The 25,507-nt window shown below is 29.8% G+C and overlaps 1 protein-coding gene across 1 annotated transcript; it reads right to left on the bottom strand.

Moving 5' to 3' along the window:
* Positions 1-1,297: 1,297 nt before the first annotated feature.
* On the bottom strand, positions 1,298-24,878 carry LOC143048159 (uncharacterized). Its single transcript, XM_076221661.1, has 11 exons — positions 24,817-24,878; positions 20,263-20,399; positions 19,286-19,423; positions 18,293-18,433; positions 15,854-15,951; positions 13,620-13,761; positions 12,889-12,953; positions 12,375-12,409; positions 11,218-11,262; positions 10,017-10,121; positions 1,298-6,767 (listed from the first exon to the last, which is right to left on the bottom strand). Exons 2-11 carry the CDS (start codon positions 20,376-20,378, stop codon positions 6,480-6,482), a joined length of 1,173 nt encoding a protein of 390 aa, XP_076077776.1. The 5' UTR covers positions 20,379-20,399; positions 24,817-24,878; the 3' UTR covers positions 1,298-6,479.
* Between the last annotated feature and the right edge of the window lie 629 nt (positions 24,879-25,507).

Here is a 25,507-nt window from a genome sequence, read left to right as displayed (position 1 = left end):
TTCATAATTTTGTCATGTGATTGTGACGTCATCAGCGTTTTTCATGATTTACTCTGAATTAAAATGGAATTCAGAATTAAATTTTAAGAAATAACTGTAATATTTTTTCTGTCTATTTGAAACAACATAAAAAATTAAGTGCACAATTTAAAATTAAAGAACCTTAGTGAGCACGCTCACATACCCCACGTCCCCACATTGTCATTGGAGAAATTAAATAAGTATAAGAAAAAAAAATTGTATAAGAAAAAATACTGAATAATAAATTCCTGTCAATATACACATCTACATAGTATGTCCTTATTATCTACAAAATTTCATGAAATTCTGTTGTGTGTTTTCAGAGGAGTTGAGATGACAAACTGTTGCAGAAGTACATTGAAGCAAATAAGTTCAAAGGGGCGTAACTCCTAGAAAAAAATTTGAATCGCAATTTCCCGTCGATATGCACAACTACGTAGTATGTCCTTATTATCTGAAAAGGTTTCGTGAAATTCTGTTGTGTGGTTTGAGAGGATTTGCGATGACAAACTGTTGCAGTAGTACATTAAAGTAAATAAGTTCAAAGGGGCGTAACTCCTAGAAAAAAAAATTGAATCTCAATTTCCCATCGATTTGCACAACTACATAGTATGTCCTTATTATCTGAAAAGGTTTCGTGAAATTCTGTTGTGTGGTTTGAGAAGAGTTGCGATGACAAACTGTTGCAGTAGTACATTAAAGTAAATAAGTTCAAAGGGGCGTAACTCCTAGAAAAAAAATTGAATCGCAATTTCCCGTTGGTATGCACAACTACATAGTATGTCCTTATTATCTGAAAAGGTTTCGTGAAATTCTGTTGTGTGGTTTGAAAGGAGTTGCAATGACAAACTGTTGCAGTAGTACATTAAAGTAAATAAGTTCAAAGGGGCGTAACTCCTAGAAAAAAATTGAATCGCAATTTCCCGTAGATATGCACAACTACATAGTATGTCCTTATTATCTGAAAAGGTTTCGTGAAATTCTGTTGTGTGGTTTGAGAGGAGTTGCGATGACAAGAAACAGGACTGATGGACTGACGGACGGACTGACGGACGGACGGACGGGTCAAAAACATTATACCCTCCGCTACTTCGTTGCGTGGGGTATAATAACACTCTATGCAGGTTATTCAGTGTGCACAACATTTTTAATGTTATTTCATCATACAGAAAATATATTACAGTCTTTCCTTTTTACACACAGTAAGCATATTTTTTTGTCATATAGAATAGAAAACATTTCAATATTATTACATGGCTGCTCAAAAACAAGAATCTTTCATATCACTAAAATTTTATTCAACAGGATACATTTGCACATATACGACAAAAACAAAAATTCAACCATAAAACTTGCGAATACAGAACACAGATTTATTAAAACTGTTTCCTACACATTAAATAATATTATTCCAGTACATCTTGCAATAGATAATTATCAACAAGCTTCTAATCATATTTATTTGGTCAATAAATTATGGCATTTTTTTTAGTTTACATAATCTGGTCTTCTCTTATCTGATAATGTTAGTAGAACACCTTTTAAAATCTTTAAATTACTTTTTAGCATTTTTTTACTTTATCTTATGGAGTAAACAATTTAAGGTTGTATGCCATGTAAAATATCTTGGTCTCTAATAACTACCAAACTATTTTTCACATTTATTTCTTCTGCAACAAAACTTCTAAACACAACTGGCTGTCCAAAGGAAAATATCCTTGCCTCTATCTTAAAGGAAGTATTTAACTTCAGTTGGTCAGATTTAGCGTCCTACTTGTTCTCATTGTAATCTATATTTTAGACCAAAGCCTCACTGAATATAGCAGAAAAGCTTTGACTGTTGACATTGTGCTTACTGTTAAAATTTACAAAAGAAATCTCTGATTAAAATTACAAACAAGTCACTCTGGTCCTTTCACATTGAAACTTTATTTTATACTCTCAAAGATTGCTATGGTCATTACCAGTTAAATAAGATCTTTACTGTACTAAATATCCGATAATTTGATTTGAATTTTTACTTTAATAATAATCTAATTTAGGATGTAGCACATCTTCTAATTGGCTGACAGTGTTTTGTATATCAGCTCATAGATATCATTTTGTCTTGTGACTGTGACGTCATCTACTTTTTTATGGTTTACTCTGGTTTAAAATTCAATTTAGAATTAAATTATGAGGAAGGATTGCAAAATTTTTCTGTCTATTTGAAATAACATATAAAATTTTGGTGCACACTTCAGAGTAACCCTTAGTGCACGGTATTCAGTGTGCACCATATTTTTGATGTTGTTCTAATTGACATTTTTTTTTTATAGTTATTCCTAAAGTAACTAAGTGTACAAAGAAATTTTGTTTGACAGATAGTATAAAGGAATGTCCACTGGACTAAATGTTCATTTATAAATCCATTACCTCAGAAAACTCTGATTTTTCATTTCCAGATATATAATATCAGAGTAAAATCTCATACAAAAATATGGAAGAACAAAGACTTCAACAACATTTAACTGAGTGTATATACAGATATCACATGCATGTCTAATAGAAAATAATATATTTCCACTACCAGGTAATTATATATTATAATTTTAACCTTTAAACCATTCATTAAAGTATCACCAATGATGCTAATAACAGCATCTGTATAATACTTAATATCTTTCTTCTAGAATACATTTTTCTACTAATAATAATAGAAATGACAATGTAAAAGTTGAAAAAATGATGTGGATACCATTAGAATAAATAGGTACTTACAGCTTCAGATTGTTTCCGGCACATGCTTTCAATAGTTGAGTGTTTTTATGTTATGATAGTTAAGATTATATGTAAATATTTACATTTTACGATTGAAATCTGTACACAATATCAATTATTTTCAGTCAATTAAAATATTGCAAGACATCTTTTTGACATCAATATGATGTCATGACTGATAGGTTTTCTCAGCAACAAGACATGTACTATCTGATTATACTAATACTAAAGCTTCCATTTAAAAAAAGATTTCTCATTTCTAGCAATAACAAAACAGATGTAAAATGGGACAAAAATCTACACATGACAAAAATGTAAAATATTTGCAAGTGCAAACTTTGAATACAAAAACATATATACACAATTAAAAGCAGCTGTTTAAGATAAAGGTTCAATGTAAAATACAAATACACCTACATATAAAAGACAACATTTAAAAATACAATTATAAATGTTTTACATATTATTATCTAGTATAATATACAGGTACATAGTAAAATTTAAATCCTTATGATAAAATACAATGTGTTCAAATTTTTCTCTGAAATTCACAGGAAAATGGATGCATATAATGAGATCATAACCTTCATTTGTAACTTAAAGTGGTACAAAACACCTTGGCTAAACTTAATTTGGTAGTTTAATTTTCTTATATATGTTTAAATTTTATCAGAAATATTGAAAAATTTGACCCTATGTTTACTTTCACCAAACAAAAAACTTTTGTTTTGATCATAGAGAAGCTTTATATTTCCTGAACATTAGAATGTGATTAAAACCTTCAGCTGATTTTTTCAGAGTTATCTCCCTGTAGTGTTTTGTACCACCTTAATATAAAGTCAAGTGATTTTTTTCCAAGAAATAAAGAGAAAGCAAACTTTTCAAAAAGGAATATATTACATATGTGGTAAATGGAAGACAAAAATAAACATTTCAAAAATGCTATGCTTAGTCTTTAAATGAAATACAAGTCATATAAAATGAAATTTATATACAAAAATACAAAATACATTTATGGCAGTGAAACAGCTTATTCATGATAATACATAAGTACTAAGAAATCAAGTTTCTGAACAAATCTTTACATGTGACACGTTTATACAAAACAAAAGTCCAATAAAATATAAAATGCTCAAATTGTGTTAATAACCCACTCATTCTGTTCAGTAGAACCAGAGAAAAGTGTGACCAAAAGTTTAAAGTTTATTTGACATATTTAAACAATTTAAAGTATAGGAAGCAGGAAGTAAAATGTCAGACAGATATGAAAAGTGGTGACACATTACAACTCATCACTGTTAAGCTGCTGACCATATGTGCAGTCAATCTGTCCAGTAACTCCTGGGAAAAGGGCTTTCTTAGATCAAATAACATTTAATTTCAGTTGAAAAATAATGAAAACTTTTAATTTTGAATATGACAATGACTAGTTTTGCATTTTGGTGCCATTTTTAGTACTTGTAATTTAGCCCTATTTTAAAGTGTCAATGGACATAAGCTTATATGTTTAACCACAACCAATTCAATATTAATTTAAACAGAAAGGTTCAAATCTTCATCCTTTAATTTAGAGACTTTTGTTACTACAAGACTTTATTTTTGGAATCAAAATTCAACTTCACTTTATCTACCCTAAATACTACAGTAAATTGAGAAATTACTGATAGGTTTTTATCAATGAGAATAATAGAACTTGATAGGTATCACAATTAAAAGAAAGTGCATTATGATATAAGATACAAACATCTGTATGCAGTCTTTTCTGAAATTGCAGTAATTAATCATGTGTTTTTGTCCATTCTTCAAAATCGAAATATTAAATGCATGCGGTAATTTCTGAATTTAAAATAAAATGTTTCATAAAAATGACACAATAAATGTTAACAGGGTAATTCTGATCAAAAGAACATATAACTTTGATTTAAACCAAAGATACATATGTGGCATGGTTAAAAGCAATCTCCTATATATTTGTATAGAAGGCACATGAAAATCATCAACAAAAATAAACATTCTTAAATTTGTCTTAGAATTATCAAATCATAGATTTTTCATAAATATTCATAGGAAATGTTACCTACGATTTCAACATTTATTTATATATCATATGTGCCTTCTATACAAATTAACCTTTGTTATGAAAGAATAATATTCAAAAATCTTTTAGAAAATAAAAGATGTAATTTATTTTTCAATTTTCAGTTAAAGTTTAACATACAGCATGTTCATGTAAAATTTGATGAAAATCTGTGACATGGCCCATGTACTCTAATTTAACCATAACCACAGAGATATTTAAACTTCCAAAAAGAGCCAAATTTAAAAAAAAAAATCTTTATTTAGAATCCTATCATTGATATGGAATCTTGTTTCATGGGAAATACTAATAAACAAAAGAAGCTGGTGTGCAAGGACATGAATGCCCCCTCTCAACCTTTTTAATTTCCCAAGTTTAAAAGGAGCATAATTTTAGAATGATAAATGATTCACACCCCAATCTCAATCTCTGTCTGAGTGTTGTGATCCTTAGCATTGTGTATGAGTTTCATAAAATTTGAGTCAAGACTAAGACTTAATTATTGCCTAAGGGGGACACATACACATGTTGGTTTTACTTTGACTTAAAATAATTGATTTGAAATGAAACATTACAACATTACAGGCACCAACTCTTCTGTAACTGGTAAATTAATGGCATGCTAGATAATAAGGACACCAACTCTTCTGTAACTGGTACATTAATGGCATGCTAGATAATAAGGACACTAATGCAGTTAATTTACTTTTTCACAATGTGATATAGAATAATTATACTTATACATATGGTAGAAAACATCTAACAGGTATAATTCATAAATAGTATATGATAAAGCTCTAAATTTACCTTTTATAGCACTAGTATATATATACTTCATTTTCTCATTCAGTCTTATAATATACAAACCCATAAATTGGGGTAACAAAAATTAATCAATCATAAATATCTCTAAAACTAGGATTATGTACAATAAATGAGGTCAGGGGTATACATAATGCAAATTTCATTTCCCCTTCATTCAAAGTTGATATCTTAACATCACATTCATACATGCTTTTTATACATCAATAATTAAGAAAATGGGACATTTAAATTACAAACACAGCTTATGCATACTATTTATTCATTATTAAGTAAATGGGACATTTAAATAACAAACACAGCTACTCAGAAATATATATCACATTACACATCATGCTTTTCTGGCAATAACATTTCATTCAAGACTCTTTATTACTTTACTGACAAAAGTATAGAACTATTGGAGAAAAAGTAAAAAATCAAAAGGTTAAAAAAAACTAAATAAATATTTAAAAAAATAACTGAGCGATATAAGTTTCATCTAAAAAATCAAAGTCATTTAAATTTTCTATAGATCTTTACATCTCATAACTTTTGAAATACTTAGAGGAAAAAAGAAATTGTGAAATGTTCATTTTAGCAGTTTATGATCTTTAAAAAACACCAACACTATCTTAAACATACTGAATTAAAAAGTTGCATACTTTCGAAATGTAAATTGACATGAAAAATTACAGGATATTTCTATTTACCTTGGCTAATATTGCAAAACAATAGAGCATTCAAATATTCAAATATATGCAAAAACAAAGAATAAATTGTAACAAATATTATAAACTGAAAGATCAACACTACAAAATCATATATAGAATTTTCCTCTGGTGGGTGGGGTTTCTTGTGGAAGAGCAGCAGTTTGTGGTGGTTCTTTTTGATTTTCTTGTGATTTTTTTGTTCCTGCTGTATGAGATGCTTCCTCCGAGATAGGATCTAAATTGGAAGCACTTCGTTTCATGAGATTGGGATTACTTGATGATCGTCCTGGTGTAACTGGAGAAGGGCTGTTGTCACGGAAACCACCATAATCATCTGTAGGGTGGTAGAGTTGTCTATACTGGTGATCATCTACACTGGAGTTGAAGGCCGAATTCTAAACAATATATAAAAAGAAAAATATTAGGATATTTAAGTTGGTAAAATGTGATAAAACATAATTTTATTTGATCAAAGACAAGATTGTTGTGTTTTAAGTCAGGATATCTTTGAATCATTTCATTAAAGACATGATCAATGTATGAAAATATGTTATTTGAGCTTCTATATTATATGACCATTATGGTTAAAATCACAAAGAAATTTTAAAGAAAAAATTGATTGAGGCCTCACATGTCGTGTAACAAATCAAATCTATTTAAACTGATAGAATTAATACAGATTTCATATGTTTGTTCAAATTCCTAATTGAATCTGATACAAAATTGATTCATAGTGGATGGTTTAATATCCAGTGGAAAATACTACATGCCTGTTCAGGATGAGAAAACATTAACCATTGTTACAATAGATTGGCCAACCAGGAAAGAGGATGAAAACTAATACAAGAAAACAGCTTGCCTGTTTAAAGGGATTATCAATTGTGCTATTCCATAATTTACTAAAATGATAAATTCATTAGGGTCAAACTGATATTTGATAATTAAGAATTGGAAAAGGGTTTTATAACAGAACAGAACGGTTTTCGCGAGAAGAGAAGTTGCGAGGAGCATATACATACGCTACATACTGTCATCAATGATAGAAAGATAGAAAGATATCGAAACTTTCAACTTTTGTGTGCTTCATAGATATGCGAAAGGCGTTCGACTCCGTCCCTAGAAATCTTCTTTGGTATAAGATGTTTAAAGCTGGAATACGTGGAAAGTTCCTTACCGCAATACAATCTTTGTACGATGATGTTAAATGCTCCGTGAAAGTTAACGACCGTCTTACACCATGGTTCAACGTCGATTCAGGGGTTAAACAAGGATGTTTGATGTCGCCTAGTCTTTTTGCGGTGTATATAAATGACCTGGCTGAACGAGTAAACAACTTAAACTGTGGTATTACGATTAACGATATTGAGTTAAGCATACTATTGTATGCCGATGACATAGCTGTTTTTGCGCCGGATGAACACAAACTACAGAGAATGCTTAACGAGGTTGCGTCTTGGTGTGATGACTGGAAACTTGAAGTCAATCGGTCGAAAACCAAAGTAGTGCATTTTAGAAATCCTTCGATACCTCGGTCAGACTTTGATTTTGAATGTGGAACTCACAACTTAGAATATATTGACTCATACAAATATTTGGGACTTTGGTTCGATGAGTTCTTAACACTAGAAAAGGCAGTTACAGAACTTTCTAAATCAGCCAGTAGAGCTTTGGGAGCCCTTTTTGGTAAATTCATAGCGACAGGTGGTATGACTTGGAACGTTTATCACAAACTTTATACGACGATGGTAGAACCAGTTCTATTCTATGGTAGTGCTGTTTGGGGATACAAATCCCACAGAGTAATTAACAATGTACAGAACAAAGCTGCAAAATACTTTCTTGCAGTTGGGAAGCGAACCTCCAACACAGCGGTGCGCGGAGATCTTGGACTAACCTCATGTTATACGAAGCAAAAACTATCATGCCTACGTCTAAAATGTAAGATCATACGAGTTAACGATGATAGACTTATATCAAAAGTAGCAGCGTGGGCCTCGCGGCGACGAAAAGGGTGGCATCATCAAATAGACAAATTTGCAAACGATATACATGTTGCTGATATTGTACATAACACCACTATCAGTGTTAAAACGGCGATGCGCCTCATAAGTGAAAAACTAACGAACTTTGACCAGGCTGATTTTGAGAAAGATTTATATGATGACAGAAACAATGCTAACGGCAACAAGCTAAGGACTTACCGTATTTACAAGCAAAGTGTTAAAACAGAACAGTATATTCTCTCGCTTTTACCAAGAAACGTTACTCGAACTATGGCATTATTCCGCAGTGGATCGCTACCCCTAGCTGTAGAGACAGGGAGATACACCAGACCGCAGATTCCATTGAATAATAGACTATGTAAATTTTGTAAATTGAATGATATTGAACACGAAACTCACTTTTTAATGGTTTGCACTCTGTATGAAGACATTAGATATGAATTGTTTCAAAAGGCACGTCAATTTATTGAAAATTTTGAAAACATGAGTACAGAGCTCAAGTTCAATGCTTTAATGACATGTAATGACATTCAAATAACACTGTCCTACTCTATTCACAAATTTTATGTCAGGCGAAAACGTTTTTTATAACATATAATTGTCCATAAAGCCTATTCTTTTTATCAGGGTAAAAATATAATTTAAAGAAAATATATATTAATTAAGGGAAATAACTTTTGGTACATAAATAATGAAAGTATATGTATTGTAATAGTTTCATGTAATATGTCGATAGAACATTTTAAATATATTTTTTGAAAATTGTTGAAAGTGGTTTAAATGTACTGATGATTCAACTTACTTTCTCTTTTTTCTATCACTTTTATTAATTTTAAATAATAATATATAGAAATATTTTATTCTTATCGCAGTTTTACACATAATTTTGTTTTAGTCTTTAGACGCAATTTTTAAACTAGGTGTATTTAACATTCTTACATTTCTTTAAAATCTAATTTTTATTAGTCCGTTTAATTTATCAGGTCTGCAAGGTGTTTTATTTTATATTATTTCTATTTTTTACATTGTGTGATTGAGCTGTTTTATATGTATATAACAGTGTCTCATAAGTCTTTTTAGGCTGGGTGTTGATCTTTTTTTTTATGTGATTGTACTTGTGTAAATATTTTACTATTGTGTAAGATCAATACGTGACACTTTAATAAAATAAATTTATCTTTATCTTTATCTTATCTATAAATCAATTTTACAAAATAGTAAAGGCTGTTCAATAAAACCATATATTGAACACTGGGAAGGCTCTTTAAAATCTTAACTGTAGGTTGGAGTTAAATACTTTTTTTTGTGCAGTCTTGGTGATTTTTTGCTTTGCTTTCATCATTATTATGTCTATTCCACTTTCAGTGTATCCTCCTTGCAAGAGTTAACATCAGAAGTGTTCAATTTGTGATGTCTGGATTATGATTGTTTGTTGTCCTAATAATTTGTGATATTTCTTTTATAATGAATCCTTTAAATACCTAATTTGGATGAGCCAATGATCTTTCTAAACAAACAGCAATAGATTCTGAAATTGAATCTATAAATGGTAACAAAGTGCATTCCATGGGTTCCATTGTATGTTTTAATGGACCAGTCTAATCAGTGATCATTAAGTGTTTTATTTTATTCACATCTTACCCCATCATCACTGAGTGCTGGTATCAAATCATCACTATCATTTATAGGAGGGGCTGGCTGGAACACAAACAACATCACCCAGATTGGTAGTAGTAACTTCATCACCTAAAATATAAACAATCATTTATCATCACCATGCTGCAAAATTACCTTGAATGGTAGTAGTAGCTTTGTGTAATTTGTGATTGCAGTAGAAAATATGACAATAAATTTTTGAAAAATACATGATCATCATTAACTTTAGAAATACATATGTATAACAGAATATTAGAATAAAAACTGAAGGCAGAAGGTGTAAGGGCTGTTCCAGAAAATACCATGTCCCCCCCAGGGACGGCATTTTTTTTAACCCCCACCACCCACAGAAATAAAATTTAATTAGAATAGCACTCCCTTTGCATTTTGGTATTTCAAATACAACCACCCACATAATATCTAAAAAAATTGCCTTCCCTGGGGGGGGACATAGTATTTTCTGGAACAGCCCTAAGCTATGTAAGAACACAGTCGAAGAACCACATTTCTTTTAATATGTCATATTCTGAACAAAGAACTACATTTCTTTTCATATGTCATATTCTGAAAGAAGAACTACATTTCTTTTAAAATGTCATATTCTGAACGATACAAAATCTCAACATACGTAATTTTCAACGTAATCCAATGGGATGAAATCTTTTTGATTTTTTTTTTATCTGAAGATTTGTTTTTTTTATTTCAAACATATCTTAATTATTGCGCCTCCCTATTTGAAGAATAAAAGAAATTTCTCGAAAATATTGATGTAGTTTGATAAAGAAAAAGAAAAATATATCAGGAGTTGTCTCCCATAGGCCTAGATCAATAATTTAAATTACAAAAAAAAATCTACAGGTCACAGGGGCTGCCAAAAGACTTAATGTTTTGTCAATGCCATTGTTTATATTTTACTTTCATTTAATGTGTATACATGTTTTTGTTTCAATGTACTTCAATCACTCTAATCATTTACTTTGCTTTATTGTGTAATAATTCATTTGATTGTAATGCTCAAATTTTGGCTACCATGATTGGTCAATAAAAAATATCTTATCATGTAAAATTTGATGGTTTTCCTCTTTTACAATATTTTAATGAGATTTCATTAATACATCAAATGCATATTGAAACTAAGTATTTTTTTGTGTGCTAATTAATTATTTTTTTCTTTAGTAGAACCTACCATAAAGACGACAAATACTGTTGAGTATAACTCCTGCTGGTCTCTCTGGAAAACAAATACATATACCATATCAGGTTAATGTCAGAAAAGTATGAGTAATTAACTACGAGGCACAGAAACTTAAGAAGGCCAAATGTATTGATATTAACCTATTCTATTGTTTTGTTATAATTATATAAATTACACCATTTGCTTTTTCAATTGCATTGATTTATATTTCATGTCAAGGTTTTTCTTATTGTTGAAGGTTGTATGGTTGTCTGCAATTGCTTAAATCCACTTCACTTGAACTTTTGTGGATAGTTGTCTCATTGGCAATTATACAACATCTTCTTGTTTTTTTTCCATTTATTATTTTCATGTTGTAGCTAAATAAATGGATATACTTATAGTTATAAACACACTTTCCATTCCTAATTGAACCCCAAATTGTGAAGAAAATGGATGTGACATGAAATCTTCATTACACGAAATAACATTTTGTAACTATATTTGGCAGACAAAGACAACAGAAAGTGTTCTATCTACAGTATAAAGAGCTAAATTGAAGTCTTAATATCAGTTCTATGTAACTGTCAAAATTCTTTGGTCACAGTATGTCACAGATTTTAATGAAACTGTTCAATATCTTATAATAACCAAAGAAAATGAAAAAAAAATGTTTAACAATTTTTTCTTAGCAACGCTTTCCATGGAAATCTAATCCCTAGTTACAGAAGTGCTGATTTTGCATTTGACAGAATTTCAAGTAAACTAGTGATAGTTATAACAAAGAAGGAGGATTTTTTGATTTTCTCATATTTTTTTGTGATTTCTTATATGAACCTTGCTTTCATCAGTTATAGCATCTATAACATGCATATTGGGGTGATGTAAGGTGTAAGTGAAACAAGGATGCAGAATGAACTAAAATGTGAGATCAATTATTGAAATTTCAGGAAAGACTGCATACAATAATTATATGCATCAGATATAAGAATGGTAGTTCTTATCATTGTGATACTCATTTAGTTGTATTGCTTGCATTAATCAAAACCTTACAATAATTTGTTCATTTTACAGTGTCTGCCTTAGTGATTTATTGTAGAACATTTGAATGCAATGTATAGTAGTGCTTGGCCCTTGATTTTTGTTAAAGTTTAGTACTAAACACTTACAAATATATGGCTGCAGCCAGAATCTTCATTGCCCACTGAAAATAGAATGGAAATGTATGTTTAGTTGTTTTAAGAAACAAAAGCTGTCAGAGTAAAAATAGGAAGTATAGTAAATCAAGCAAGGAAATATTACAGTTAAGTTTTCAACTGTATAAGGTTATCTAGTAACCATGGTTTAGGGACTATCTAGTTTCAGTTTTTTGTCATAATTGCACTAAGTGTAAAACTTTGAAATAACATGTGTTATGTAAACATTGGAAATAAAATGACTTTGTCTATGTATTTTCACGGTCAAGGCTATCAGAAAACATTTTGCCTTTTCAGAATCTGAAGGATTAAGGGTAATCTCATTGTTTGTACACCAAAATGAAAATAACGTTATGTCATTGGCTCATTTTTCCATTGTTTGTACGTTTAAAACCAATCACAACATTTTGGTGTAAGCTTTTGAAAATATTACCTAGAATGAATTAGATTCTAAAAAACGGTGAATTGTAGTGCATCTTTTACTTACATATCTTAAGTAATGCATCATACAAAAATCCCACAAATGCAGAAACTTCAAATACAACCACAATACTGAAAGTAAAAAAAAATCCTATTTTTGTATTGATCTGTATAATCACAAAACAAGACTTGATGTTTTCATTACTTACTTTTAAAAGAAGAGAAATAAAGTTAAGTGAAATATGTAAACAAATAAAGTTAAAAATAATTCAATACTTTATACAAAATAATTAGTGATTATTTTTTTTGTACAAATAAAGTCTCCTGTTACCCTGCTTCCATGTTGACTAAGCGGTAATCATAATGTGGACATAAATTTTTGCATAGCAATTCATTTTGGGGTCCTCTTCATGATCTGTGTTTCAACTATGTTATTTTCTTTGAAAAGTTAGAGAAAATGATTTGGATTTTTACAACTAAAGTTTCAAGTGTCAGGTGTAAATTGCAGGATAAAAACAATAGATGTATATGTCAGTAGTTGTCATTTGTTGACGTAGTTCATTAGTGTTTTTTGTTTTTATAAAGGTTAGACGGTTGGTTTTCCCGCTTGAATGGTTTTACACTGGTAATTTTTGGGGCCTTTTATAGCTTCCTGTTCTGTGTATGCAAAGGCTCCGTGTTGAAGACAGTACTTTGACCTTTACTGGTTTTTCTTATACAAATTGTGACTTGGATGGACAGTTGTCTCATTGGCACTCATACCACATCTTCTTATATCTATAATATACAAATACGTACCACCATAAATCTCTTTTCTGTGACCATCTGACAGAATCAAGGGTACTGATCTCATTAAGTCTCTTTGTGATATAAAATCCTGCTATAGCAAATAACTGTACAGTGACAAATTCTGCTGCTGATAATTCTAACCAGTACGGTTCTGTAAAACACCATGACCATTAATCAATATGAACTTACTTAAAAAGTAACTTACAGTTACTAATTCTAATAGTTTAATAGTTTATTTCAAACCAAAAGCAATACAGCTTATAGGTATTTCATAAATACGTACATGTATATCATAACAGAACATTTTAAATACAATCGGAGGCAAGACTACATAGTATAAATCATTGAGAGGATTGTCATGAAAATTTTATATCTGTGGCTTATTTCAGATATTTTCCTAAATTAGATAATTCCAAAACATTCTTTGTTGACAATATTTGAACTAATTTAAAAACAGATGCATTTGTATAAAAATACCTTTTTATATACATTTTTCTAATATTGTCATATTTTGGACATTTTAAAATAAAATGAAACTCATCCTTGATGTCACCCTGGTTACACAAGATACATAATCTTTCATTTCTTGCTTTTTTAACGAATCTACCATATTCAATATTTAATTTGTGTGAACACAGTCTATACTTGGTGAAAAATCTAATACATTGTGGAGATTTTTTGTCAAATAAAACTGCAATTGAACATTATCCACAAGTTGTTTATAGATAGTACATTTTGATGATGAATCGAAAAACATATTTCTTTCTTGAAAAAAATGGCCAATAAGCCTTTGTTTGAATAAAATAATAAATGCTTCTTCGCATACAACATTCTGTGCATACCACACATGTCCAAAACCTAGGCTAAGTAACATACATTTAACATTATTAACCCATGATGACTTATTTCCTGATGCACACTCATCATACATATCATTATATATAGCACTAAGAATACTATTTCTCATCCGTAATAGAAGAATCCAATATTTTAATATTTTTACTTTCCTAGAAATCAATAAAGGAAATCTTCCCAACTCAGAATAAACTATTGCGGTAGCAGTGGATTTTTTAACAGTCAAAATTCAAGTAATTCTACTTTTTAATTTCAAATTAAATGAATATGGACAGGTATGATAGACATCTGATTCAAACACAACACTTGTAATGTTATAAAAGAACAGATTCAATGTTCTATTCAATATTTTATCTATTCAAAGGGGAACAAATTAAAAAAAAAAGTGTTTTGCTCTTTAAAACATGATATAAATATCTTAAAGTAATGAATGCTTGACATCACTTACAATGAAATTTCCAAATAATCAATGTTTTCAGGGACTACTGTAAACCAACTTATTTTTGCTGCAATTTAATTTTGCAAATCTCAAATTTACTTGATGTAGCCAAGTAAGAGAAAAAAATCCAAATTTTAAATAATTACGATTTTCTAATTAAATATTAGGTGGTTTACAGTAACTCTTTTAAAAAAAGATATAAGTTAACTAAAAGTCAAAGAAATATTGTACACCTGAGAGCACTATAATCATTAATATTTCCATGGGACATTTATATATAATATATATCGTCAATGGCAGTCAGTAGGGTTTAAGAACATCAGTTGTTCGACCTGCTAGTGAAATGCGTTTTGTTAAAATATATTTTTTCACTCTTTTGGTCTTTTGGAAAATGTTGTTTGTGCTGTATTTAGACCCTTCTACAACGAAATTTGTTACATGCACAAGTATAGAAATTGCGGTTTTTATCCAACGCAATCATAGGTAGCCATTTATCACCATCACTGCTGGTAATCTGATGGATAAATCTGTAGAGTAGTCACTGGTTCAGACGTACTTATATATATATATAGTAACTTTTTGAAAAGTACATGATCATCATTAACTTTAGAAATACATATGTATAACATAATATTATAATAAAGGCTGTACCAGAAAGTGTAAGCTATGTAAGAACACAGTTGAAGAACTCCACTTCTTTTAAAATGTCATATTCTGAACGATACAATAAACAATAATGATTTTTATATTGTGTCAAATACTATATATATCTCTACATATAGAGATATATATAGTATTTGACATAATATAAAAATCATAAAAAAACAACAGAAAATATATAAAAAAGGCCATTCTTAACCAAACTGAATTTTGTAACAGTAAAATCATGATTTATGGCAAAAACAATCAAAATATAAAATAATATAATTAGTCTCTAATTTATACTCACGTAGACATTCTGTAAAAGCAGGCTGTGTATGGACTATGCCTAGTATGGCTATAACAGTAAAGTATATACACACACATATCAACATTGGTAGTAATACCCTGGAAAAATAACAAATAGTGTCACTAAAGTATGGCTATAATAGTAAAGTATATACACATACATATCAACATTGGTAGTAATACCCTGGAAAATTAACAAATAATGTCACAAAAGTATGGCTATAATAGTAAAGTATATACACACACATATCAGCATTGGTAGTAATACCCTGGAAAATTAACAAATAATGTCACTAAAGTATGGCTATAATAGTAAAGAATATACACACACATATCAACATTGGTAGTAATACCCTGGAAAAATAATAAATAATGTCACAGAAGAATGGCTATAATAGTAAAGTATATACACACACATATCAGCATTGGTAGTAATACCCTGGAAAATTAACAAATAATGTCACTAAAGTATGGCTATAATAGTAAAGAATATACACACACATATCAACATTGGTAGTAATACCCTGGAAAAATAATAAATAATGTCACAGAAGAATGGCTATAATAGTAAAGTATATACACACACATATCAGCATTGGTAGTAATACCCTGGAAAATTAATAGTGTCACAAAATAGCCCTGTACATAAACAATCAGTACTTTTGTATGAATATGGAGGCATCAATATACATATAAATAAATAGTATACATATGATATAATTTTATTTGTTACAACAAATTTCTGTATTTTTTATCAAGAATATATATATACTATCGACAAAAAAGAGAGATGCCAAATCACATAACTAATTTTAAAGCCAGAAACAAAACAGCCTCTTAACAAAAGGCACATCTGTTCCTGTATCACTCATCTGGTGAAAAAGAAATTGCCTTTTCTCTAATTAGAATTTTAATATGGATTTACTACAGTTACCCCTTTGTGGTGCTGATTGTTTTGCAAATTTTTATATTAAACCTCGCTCCTTTAATTTTGTTTGTTAGATTAGACAATACACTAAGAATTATTCTATTACTTAAATGTATTTTTTCTGTACATAGTAAAACTCTTCTATTATTGTGGAAAATGTACAACTAAAACATTACATGTCTTACAGCAGATTACAACGAGTATGAAGCTATATGTAGATTATTTGGTTCGCTTCCTTGCTAGCTCAACCATGAAATCATTATTAGGTAAGGTACACAAGCCTGTGGGCGGAGTCAATAGTTAAACAGAGAACCAATCAGAACTAGTGACAGAATATAAACATCGTAAAACTAGTTTTACAAGTCAGTTTAAAAATAAGTTTTCAATCTAAATTTAAAATTTATTGATTCACAAGCATGTTGAAGGTGTGTTTGAATTGCTAATTTTATTTCAATCAATTACTCAGTTCATTTATAAATACAGTTATGTGTATATACTTTACAATGGTACAATGACGGCGTAAATATCCTTCTGTTGCCTTTGAATTACGAATTTTTCAAACTGCAATAGTATAAAAACAGCAAAGATAATGAATAATAGAGATGGGCCATTTTGTGCATATACAAAGGGGAAACTTAAAGCAAGCATTATTATTTATAGTAGCATTTTTAAAGTTAAACGGGAATTTGTGGCAAAAAAAACAAGATTTTTTGTAGAATATCCACAGATATTTTTGTTATAAAATTTTAAGCATAGATTACTCTCTTGATTTTCTATGATGTGCTAGCGTTTAAAGTTTACAAAAAGTCCTATTACAACCTTTAAATTAAAAAAAATTGTGCTAAGTCACAAAAGTCGAGCGCACCCTAGAAGGTGTACTTGAATTGGTCCATATTTATATATATTTGTTTAAACCAATATCTAAATTTCTAAACTTGTTTTTTAGGAAATCATGCTAGCACTTCTTGCAATAATCCTCCATCTATCAAGTACCAAATTACCAACTATGAGAGTACAAGGGGAAATGATAAGAAATGAAATTTAATTTGCAAAGTTGTTAGGTAAACCTGTTTTTATTATAAACGGGCCATTGATATGAGTGTTTCCATTGGATGACGAATTAGTGCTATGCACCTCCCAATTTTAAGGTAATAATCATTTCATGGTTGAGCTAGCAAGGAAGCTAACCAAAGAATCTACCTGTAGCTTCATACTCGTTGGAATCTGCTGTAATATCTATTTTATGCTTCTTAATATTTTTATTGAATTGTTTTTTTGGTTTGTTTTTTTCAAGCAATAGTTTACTACATGGATTCATTACATGATGAACAGATGAAGTAGTATTTTTTGTGTATGGTCTGTAAACGTACCTATTTCAAAATACTTTTTGCTTCCATGCATGATTTATTTCTAAGTGTGTTACAAGTATTTTTTATATTTTTAAACTATAAAGTTATAATATATTCACATATAAAACCACTTATTTAGCCTCTCTCTCACGCATATATATACCATTTAGTTAATCTTTCCCTCCTGAGAGCTCTAGTGGCTAAAGTCCAGTAGTAGTGACACATCACTAAGAACTGTATCAACTTTAAATACTGTAATACAAAATCCATCTGTGCATAGGCTACTATCACCCAATGGACTCCTCTGTAAATACATTGTACATGTAGTAAATAACATATACAATTTAAAATGAGATACATGTATATAGAATAGTTTCAATAAAATTCAAATTCAATATCCTCATGGATATTAAACAATAGTTATATGCCAAACATAAACACATGACAATTTCTTAAGCTAGAAAATACTGTTTAAGAGCAGTTGTGGAATTTCTAAGTTTTATGTGTAAGTTTTAAGAACTGTATAATAGGACCTGCAAAAACTTGATTAACGAGTGAATAAAAAGCAACTATAGCTAAATTTATGCATTTTAGAATATTCAATTTCATCTTTATTTTTGAAAATAGTTATTGAAATTTTCTTAAAATAGTATATATGATACAACTTTGTGAACAAAACTTACGTTAAAAAAATTATAATGATTTTATCATCAAAACAATAAGAGTTTTGTTAATTGACTGTCTTGTTTGTCATATCAATTTTATGACTTTCTACGAGTTAATCTTCCAAAGCACCAAAAGTTCAATTTTAGGTTGTTGCTTACTTAAGTTTTATGTGTACTTTTTTTGTATTGTCATCTGATTTCTATTGACGGTAATGTTGTCATCTATCATACATGTACTTCGATTTATGTTTTTGATAGTCCATTTGGGATATTTTTACTCTCATTTTTAATATTGTATGAAATCAAAACATGTATGTTAATAGATATAGGAAGACATGGTATGCTCAGAGTGCCAATGAGTCAACTCTCCATCCAAGTCACAATTTATAAAAGTAAACCATTATAGGTCAAGGTACAGCCTTCAACACAGAGCCTAGGCTCACACGGAATAGCAAGTTATAAAGGGCCCCAAAAATTATGTTGTTTCTTACCCAATAGTGCACTCCAACGAGGCTGTATAAAATATCATATACTGGTGCCAAGATGGGTGTTGTCTAGAATGTAGTTTAACTATCTTCATAATACATAGTAATGCTGTGATGACAGCTAGAAATGTCAACACAGAACTCCTGAAAAACACAAATTCCAATTTAGTTTATCAATATAAATGTATACATATGATTGGCATAAAATAGCAAATAATATTGTAGTTCATGTGTATGTAATTACAGTGTTCTCCCCATGGCCTTTTAGCATCATAATTATGTAATGCTATAATCTTAAAAGTGATGCTATCTGTTTTCTTATAGATTATGTTATGGATGTAATGCTATAATTTTCAGAAACAAAATGGTATTCTTATTTCCCCTGTTGACCAGGATGCTAAATGAAATATCTGTGGAGAACACTGTAATAAATTCTTAATACATGAAGGTTTCTAACGCAGACATTCTCATGAGTTATGATATTAAGGATGAATATCAATGACAATTGATGAGCAACAATGTGACATAAATTGTTGTTTTAGTTTTGACTGCAGTGAAATCAATGCACTGTGCAATATAATAATTTCAAACTATCAGTCTATCACAGACATAATTACAAAATTATTGGACCATTTGTTATCTCCAATCATTTGAACTATGGTGGATGCTAACCAAATCATATTTTCAAAATCCATGGACCATAACTGAAGGGAAGGATCAAATCTCAAAATTGTTCAATGTAGACAATTCAAAAATGATCAAATCATCATTGAATAGACATATTTGATAATTCCTTACATTTATTCGAGTCAGTAATATGACAGTTGTTATCCATAGGTTTGATGTGTTTGAGCTTTTGATGTTGCCATTTGATTAGGACTTTCCTTTTTGAATTTTCAGTTCAGTATTTTTTTTATTTTACCCTTTTATAACAATAATCAAGAATCAAGTTTTCTATTATACAAACATGTCACATTTATTACCTGACACATGCAGCAACCATGAAGTTATTAAAACAACTAGCCATTATCATATCGCTGTGTGTTGTGTTAGACATTGGAATGCTCCGGTTCCCAGGAGCTAAGCTGTAGACACTCATCTTTAATCACTTGGTTACAACCTACAAATATCACATATTAAGAAATAAATGTCTTTTATAATAGTTTAACATAGTACAAGCAGCATGGAAAGTCTAGTATTGTCCTTAATGATTACATATTAAAGTTTGCTTTATCAAAGATAATTGGTTTATAGTGACTTAACCCCTGGGCTGTCATCAGCTACATAGTTTATAGTAGTTTGAACCAGTGTTCATGTACACTGATTTAGTGATTAAGCTTGTTACAAAATCAAATTTATTTAATCTTATAAATTATATTTAATTGAGCAAAAAAAATAAAGATGTGTCTATGGACAACAATGTCACTGCTCAAGCTTGCTTTTATATATATGTGTTAAAAAATATATTTTTGGGATGGATGGAAGGAAAAACAGACAAATCATTTACCATATCATATGTGGGGGAAAATTTACTGCTTTCCAATGATTTTGTTGTGGGAAGAAGACATAATACCATTAGTTACAATATTCATACTGAAAAGTTTTATGACTGCAAACCCAGGTCTTTGTTGATCCAAAGTATAGGAATTGGAGAATGGAATGCTTTTGGTTTACTTGTACAGGTTAAATAGCATATATATTTGTCTTACTCTCAAATGACATACTGATTTCAATGTCTAACATGAGGGTACCCAAATTGCACCTATTTTGATAGTTTTTTAACCTATGTTTTTTTATGCTTCAGACAAAAGTTCATCATGTTTATTTTATAGATGTATCATTATTTACTATATGGTTTCACCAATTTAATTTTAAATCCATATGGAATCATAGAAAAATTGGTCTGAACTGACCTCCAAACCATCAATGATTCTGTAATGAGGAGTACACAAATTGCATCCATGCTTAAATTCGCATCGTCAAAAGTGGAACAACAGAGCTTTTGTTTAATTTCTTTAAATATTTTTGAAAAATTTGATATTAGTCCATGCTTACTTTTTATTTTTTTAAGAAATGGATACTTGTCACAAATTGTATTTGCTTATTTTAAAAAGATGAATTTTGATGACATCGCTTGGCGACGTTTCCTTTCATTTTGTTTTTTCAGTAAACACTTCATCGGTTGATAAATATTGTGAACGTTTTGTGTATATCTAAATATTTTTAACTGTGTTGAAAGACATGCATACATGTAGTATCAAATCATAAAAATACAAATTGTTTAGTCTCTTAGAAATCTTGTAAGATTTTCCCTTTTATTCTTGTTAAATAGGTGCAATTTAGGTACTTGGTGCAATCTGGTTACCGTTATGTTATAGACATCTGGTTATAATATGCAGACACAGTCTATAGTGCATTTAAGATTGCATTTTGTGGTAGTTTGAATATTCTAGGATATATTGTGGTAGTCATGGTAGTAGTACACATGTTAAATGGTGTTCAACTGTTGTGTGGTCAAAAGGCAGCGTTTGCTTTCAACTGCAGTAATTGTATACAGTTATTACAGTACTAACTACTAAACAAAGTTGTATACAGGTACATGTACAATGTAGACTCTCCTGACCAGTGCTCGATAATTTAACACTGGTTTTTACTGTTTACCGACATAATTGTGCAAACTACATTTAATTCATGACCTTTTGTTTGATCAAAGTTGACCTTATTTGAAATAAAAGTACATGATTGGTTGTTTAATTCCTATTATGACGTCACCTTGGGGCATGCTTGATTCACATGCTACAAATATTCCAAATTTGAATACATTTTGACCAGTTCTTGATAATGTTATAAAAACTTCAGAATAAAAATAAAATAAGAATATGAACATTTTACTGATAATTGGCATTGAAATTACTGAAATGGTAATATATTTACAGAAATTCAGAGATTCTAAATTTGATCTAAATGTGTATTGTTTGGAAAACATTTTTTTCCATAAAAAAATGTTCATACATGTAGTTCATTATTTTCACACTGCACACAAACATTGCAGTACCACGGGTCATTAGTGACATATGAAACTCCCAAACCGGAATATACGTGAAAGGACAAGCAAGTTTACCCAAAATATATTGTTTACATAAAAATGGCGGCGGTCAAGTGAAAATATGAAAGGGCTCTAGGGGGACAAAACATGATGATACAAACGCCCTTGATTGAATATTACGGTAGGAATCACATCATTTGAATTGTAAATGAATTTATAATCGATCCATCTTATTTCAAACTACTAAATATTTAATTAAAGTGTTTCTAAACAAAATTCCAAGAGCGATCTTTTCAACTTCGATTCACCACTGTCGATTCATTGTCTGCTATTTATTTTCAGTTAAGTTAAGATCATGCGAAATGTACATTTCCTGTAAGGCCCCTTTTACGGTATAAAAACAAAAAATGGTTCAACTCAAAAGTGTTTTATTTTCATTAAAAAAATCATTTCTGTAGCGCATTATCGAGCACTGGTCAGGGGAGTACATCTATAAGGGCAGTTTAAATTTGTAAGGTCAATGAGAGAAGCACTGCTACCAATCCCCCATCCTCCAGATCATCAGTATGATTTTATCTATATATTACTAATGACGGGTCTCACTAATTAGCGACAACAAGCGTCAAGAAGCGACACCAAGCGTCAACAAGCGACAAGAAGCGACAACAAGAATTATTTTTAGCGACAACAAGCGACAAGAAGACTATTTAGCGACAAGAAAACATTCTTTTTTTTTTATTAGATATAAAGAAATTTGTATTTAATGTTTTTTTTTAAAATATACGAGCAGATATGTCTAATTAACATGTTTTATTATATAGATAGACAAAGAAACATTTGTGAGGAAGAAAGAGATTGTTAAGTTTATATTAGTATATTAATATATTGGTAGATGAAGAAATTTAACATTTGTGAAGAAGAAAGAGATTGAGCTTCTTTTTTTTATTTTTAAATATGAAGAATATGTATAAGATAATGTATGTATCTGTTTTCATCAAAGTCAAAGTATGAATAAACGAATGGAGATATATATGGAGCGGGCATAATGGACTATAATATTTTGATTCATTTGCTTAATACTATGCTCTAAGTGTACTCTTGTTATGTCAATTCGATGCTTTATTTATAGAACTCTCAGCCACGCTTTGCCATCTTTATTATTTAAGCATGTTTCCAGACCCCACGACGAGGACGTGGTTCTACCTTGGGGTCCAAAATTATTTTTTTTGTAATTTTTTTTTTAATTTTTTTTTAAATTATTTTTAGTCATTATATAGATCTAGTAATATGTACATTCCTATCTAACATAATATTTATACATTTTGTACATGGTGGTCCCATTTTGATAAGCAAACATGTGGAACATCAAATGAGATTAACGAGTCGTGTGTCCCCTGTTTTATTGCTACAATAACATCCAATTAACACCTTCAACTTTGTACACGCGTCAGACTATACAATTACACGCGCCAGAATATACAATCATTGTAAATATTGAGCACCTGTTGAAAACTCAAGATTGTCATTAATTTCCTTTCATCTTCAATCAATATGCATAAACATGATAAATATCGTTTAATGAGGCAATAAACAAATAAAAAGATGAAAACATTCACATTTCAATTTTCTTTTCCTCCTGTTTGATTTCAGTTCTTTGTATTTCACAATTTGTGTCAATATTTTCAGGACAATGATGCACAAACAATTCATTTTGCGAGCTTAATATATATTGCACGAAAAAAGTTTTAAAAAACAAATTATAAGATTAATAATATGTTCTAAAACACAAGGAAAAGTAATCTCATAATACATTAATTAAACGTAATACTGGCTGTTATTCATAATAGATGATAAAATATTATGTAAATAATGTTTCATTTTTTTCTATCAATTTTAACTTTCTTGTCGCTAAAATTATTTTCTTTTGCATATTCTTTTAATATTTATTGCAATAATTAATTTTGATTAAAAAAAAAATTTTTTCTTGTCGCTAAATAGTTTCTTGTCGCTTGTTGTCGCTAAAATAATTCTTGTTGTCGCTTCTTGTCGCTTGTTGTCGCTAAAATTCTTGTTGTCGCTAAAATTCTTGTTGTCGCTAATTAGTGAGACCGCTAATGACAGACCACAGCTATATTCTTAAAACCCTTTTATATTCATGATTTTGCATTGACAAATTTATAGAAGAATTAATAATGTATCCTCTATTAAAAATAACAAATGTACCAGCAAGCCCATGACAAATAACTAAACTTGAACACAAAAACTGTCTTGCAATAAACTACTACAGTAGTAAAAAAATGTACATGTGCCGATTATAAAAACATGTTTACTTTTTTGTAAATAGACATGGTGTGTTTTCATGGTTTTATTTACAGATTTTTCTGGTTGTTTTAAGGTTATCGAATAGCACGTACGCAATATATGAAGGTCAAAATATACTTAAAATCAAAATATTTTAAATAATCTGTGTGTGTAAAAACATAAACTGTACCAAATCTTCAAAATATAGACAGGCCAACTTTCACTATAACTCACTATAACTATAATTTCCGGAAATGCTAACTGAGTTATCTTTCCTGAAAATGTGCATGTGAGGTGCGATAAGGGGATGCTTAAATGTTCTTTATTCTTTGACCTTTTTATAGCATTTTTCTGTATTCTAAAAGGCTTATTTTGCCAATTATTCTCTCTTACTTATATATGATATATTTAAAATTAGCACTGACCACATTATTCCCCATTCTTTTTGCTTGTTTTTTTTCTATTCTTTGTTTTGCCCACCAATGTCACCAATCTGTTCTTTTTTCTCTATTCTGTAAACACCTCAAGACCCTTTTTCGTCGCACTTTTTGTTGGTTACCAAGATATAAATTTAAGATGATTTTTAATTTGGACTAAAACAACCTGAGGTCCATTATCAGGGACTTTCTTCACTGGGTAGTATAGACTGTCCCTAGTTATGTATGTAAAAATGACTTATCATATTGTTTTCTAGCGATGTGCAGATTATTATCCACTTCACGGCCTTCATGATATAGAAAAAAAAAACAAGTTAACATAAATACAAAAATCAAATGAAATTGTATAATTGAGTCTGCCGTGACAATGGTTAAAAAACGAAAAACAAAAATTATAACCGCAAACCGAGTCCCTGTGAGCTGGGATTACTATTTTCTTTTTCG

This window comes from Mytilus galloprovincialis, chromosome 10, assembly GCF_965363235.1.
Source record: "Mytilus galloprovincialis chromosome 10, xbMytGall1.hap1.1, whole genome shotgun sequence".
NCBI classification, from domain to species: domain Eukaryota; kingdom Metazoa; phylum Mollusca; class Bivalvia; order Mytilida; family Mytilidae; genus Mytilus; species Mytilus galloprovincialis.
This window is presented reverse-complemented; position numbering and strand designations above follow the sequence as displayed.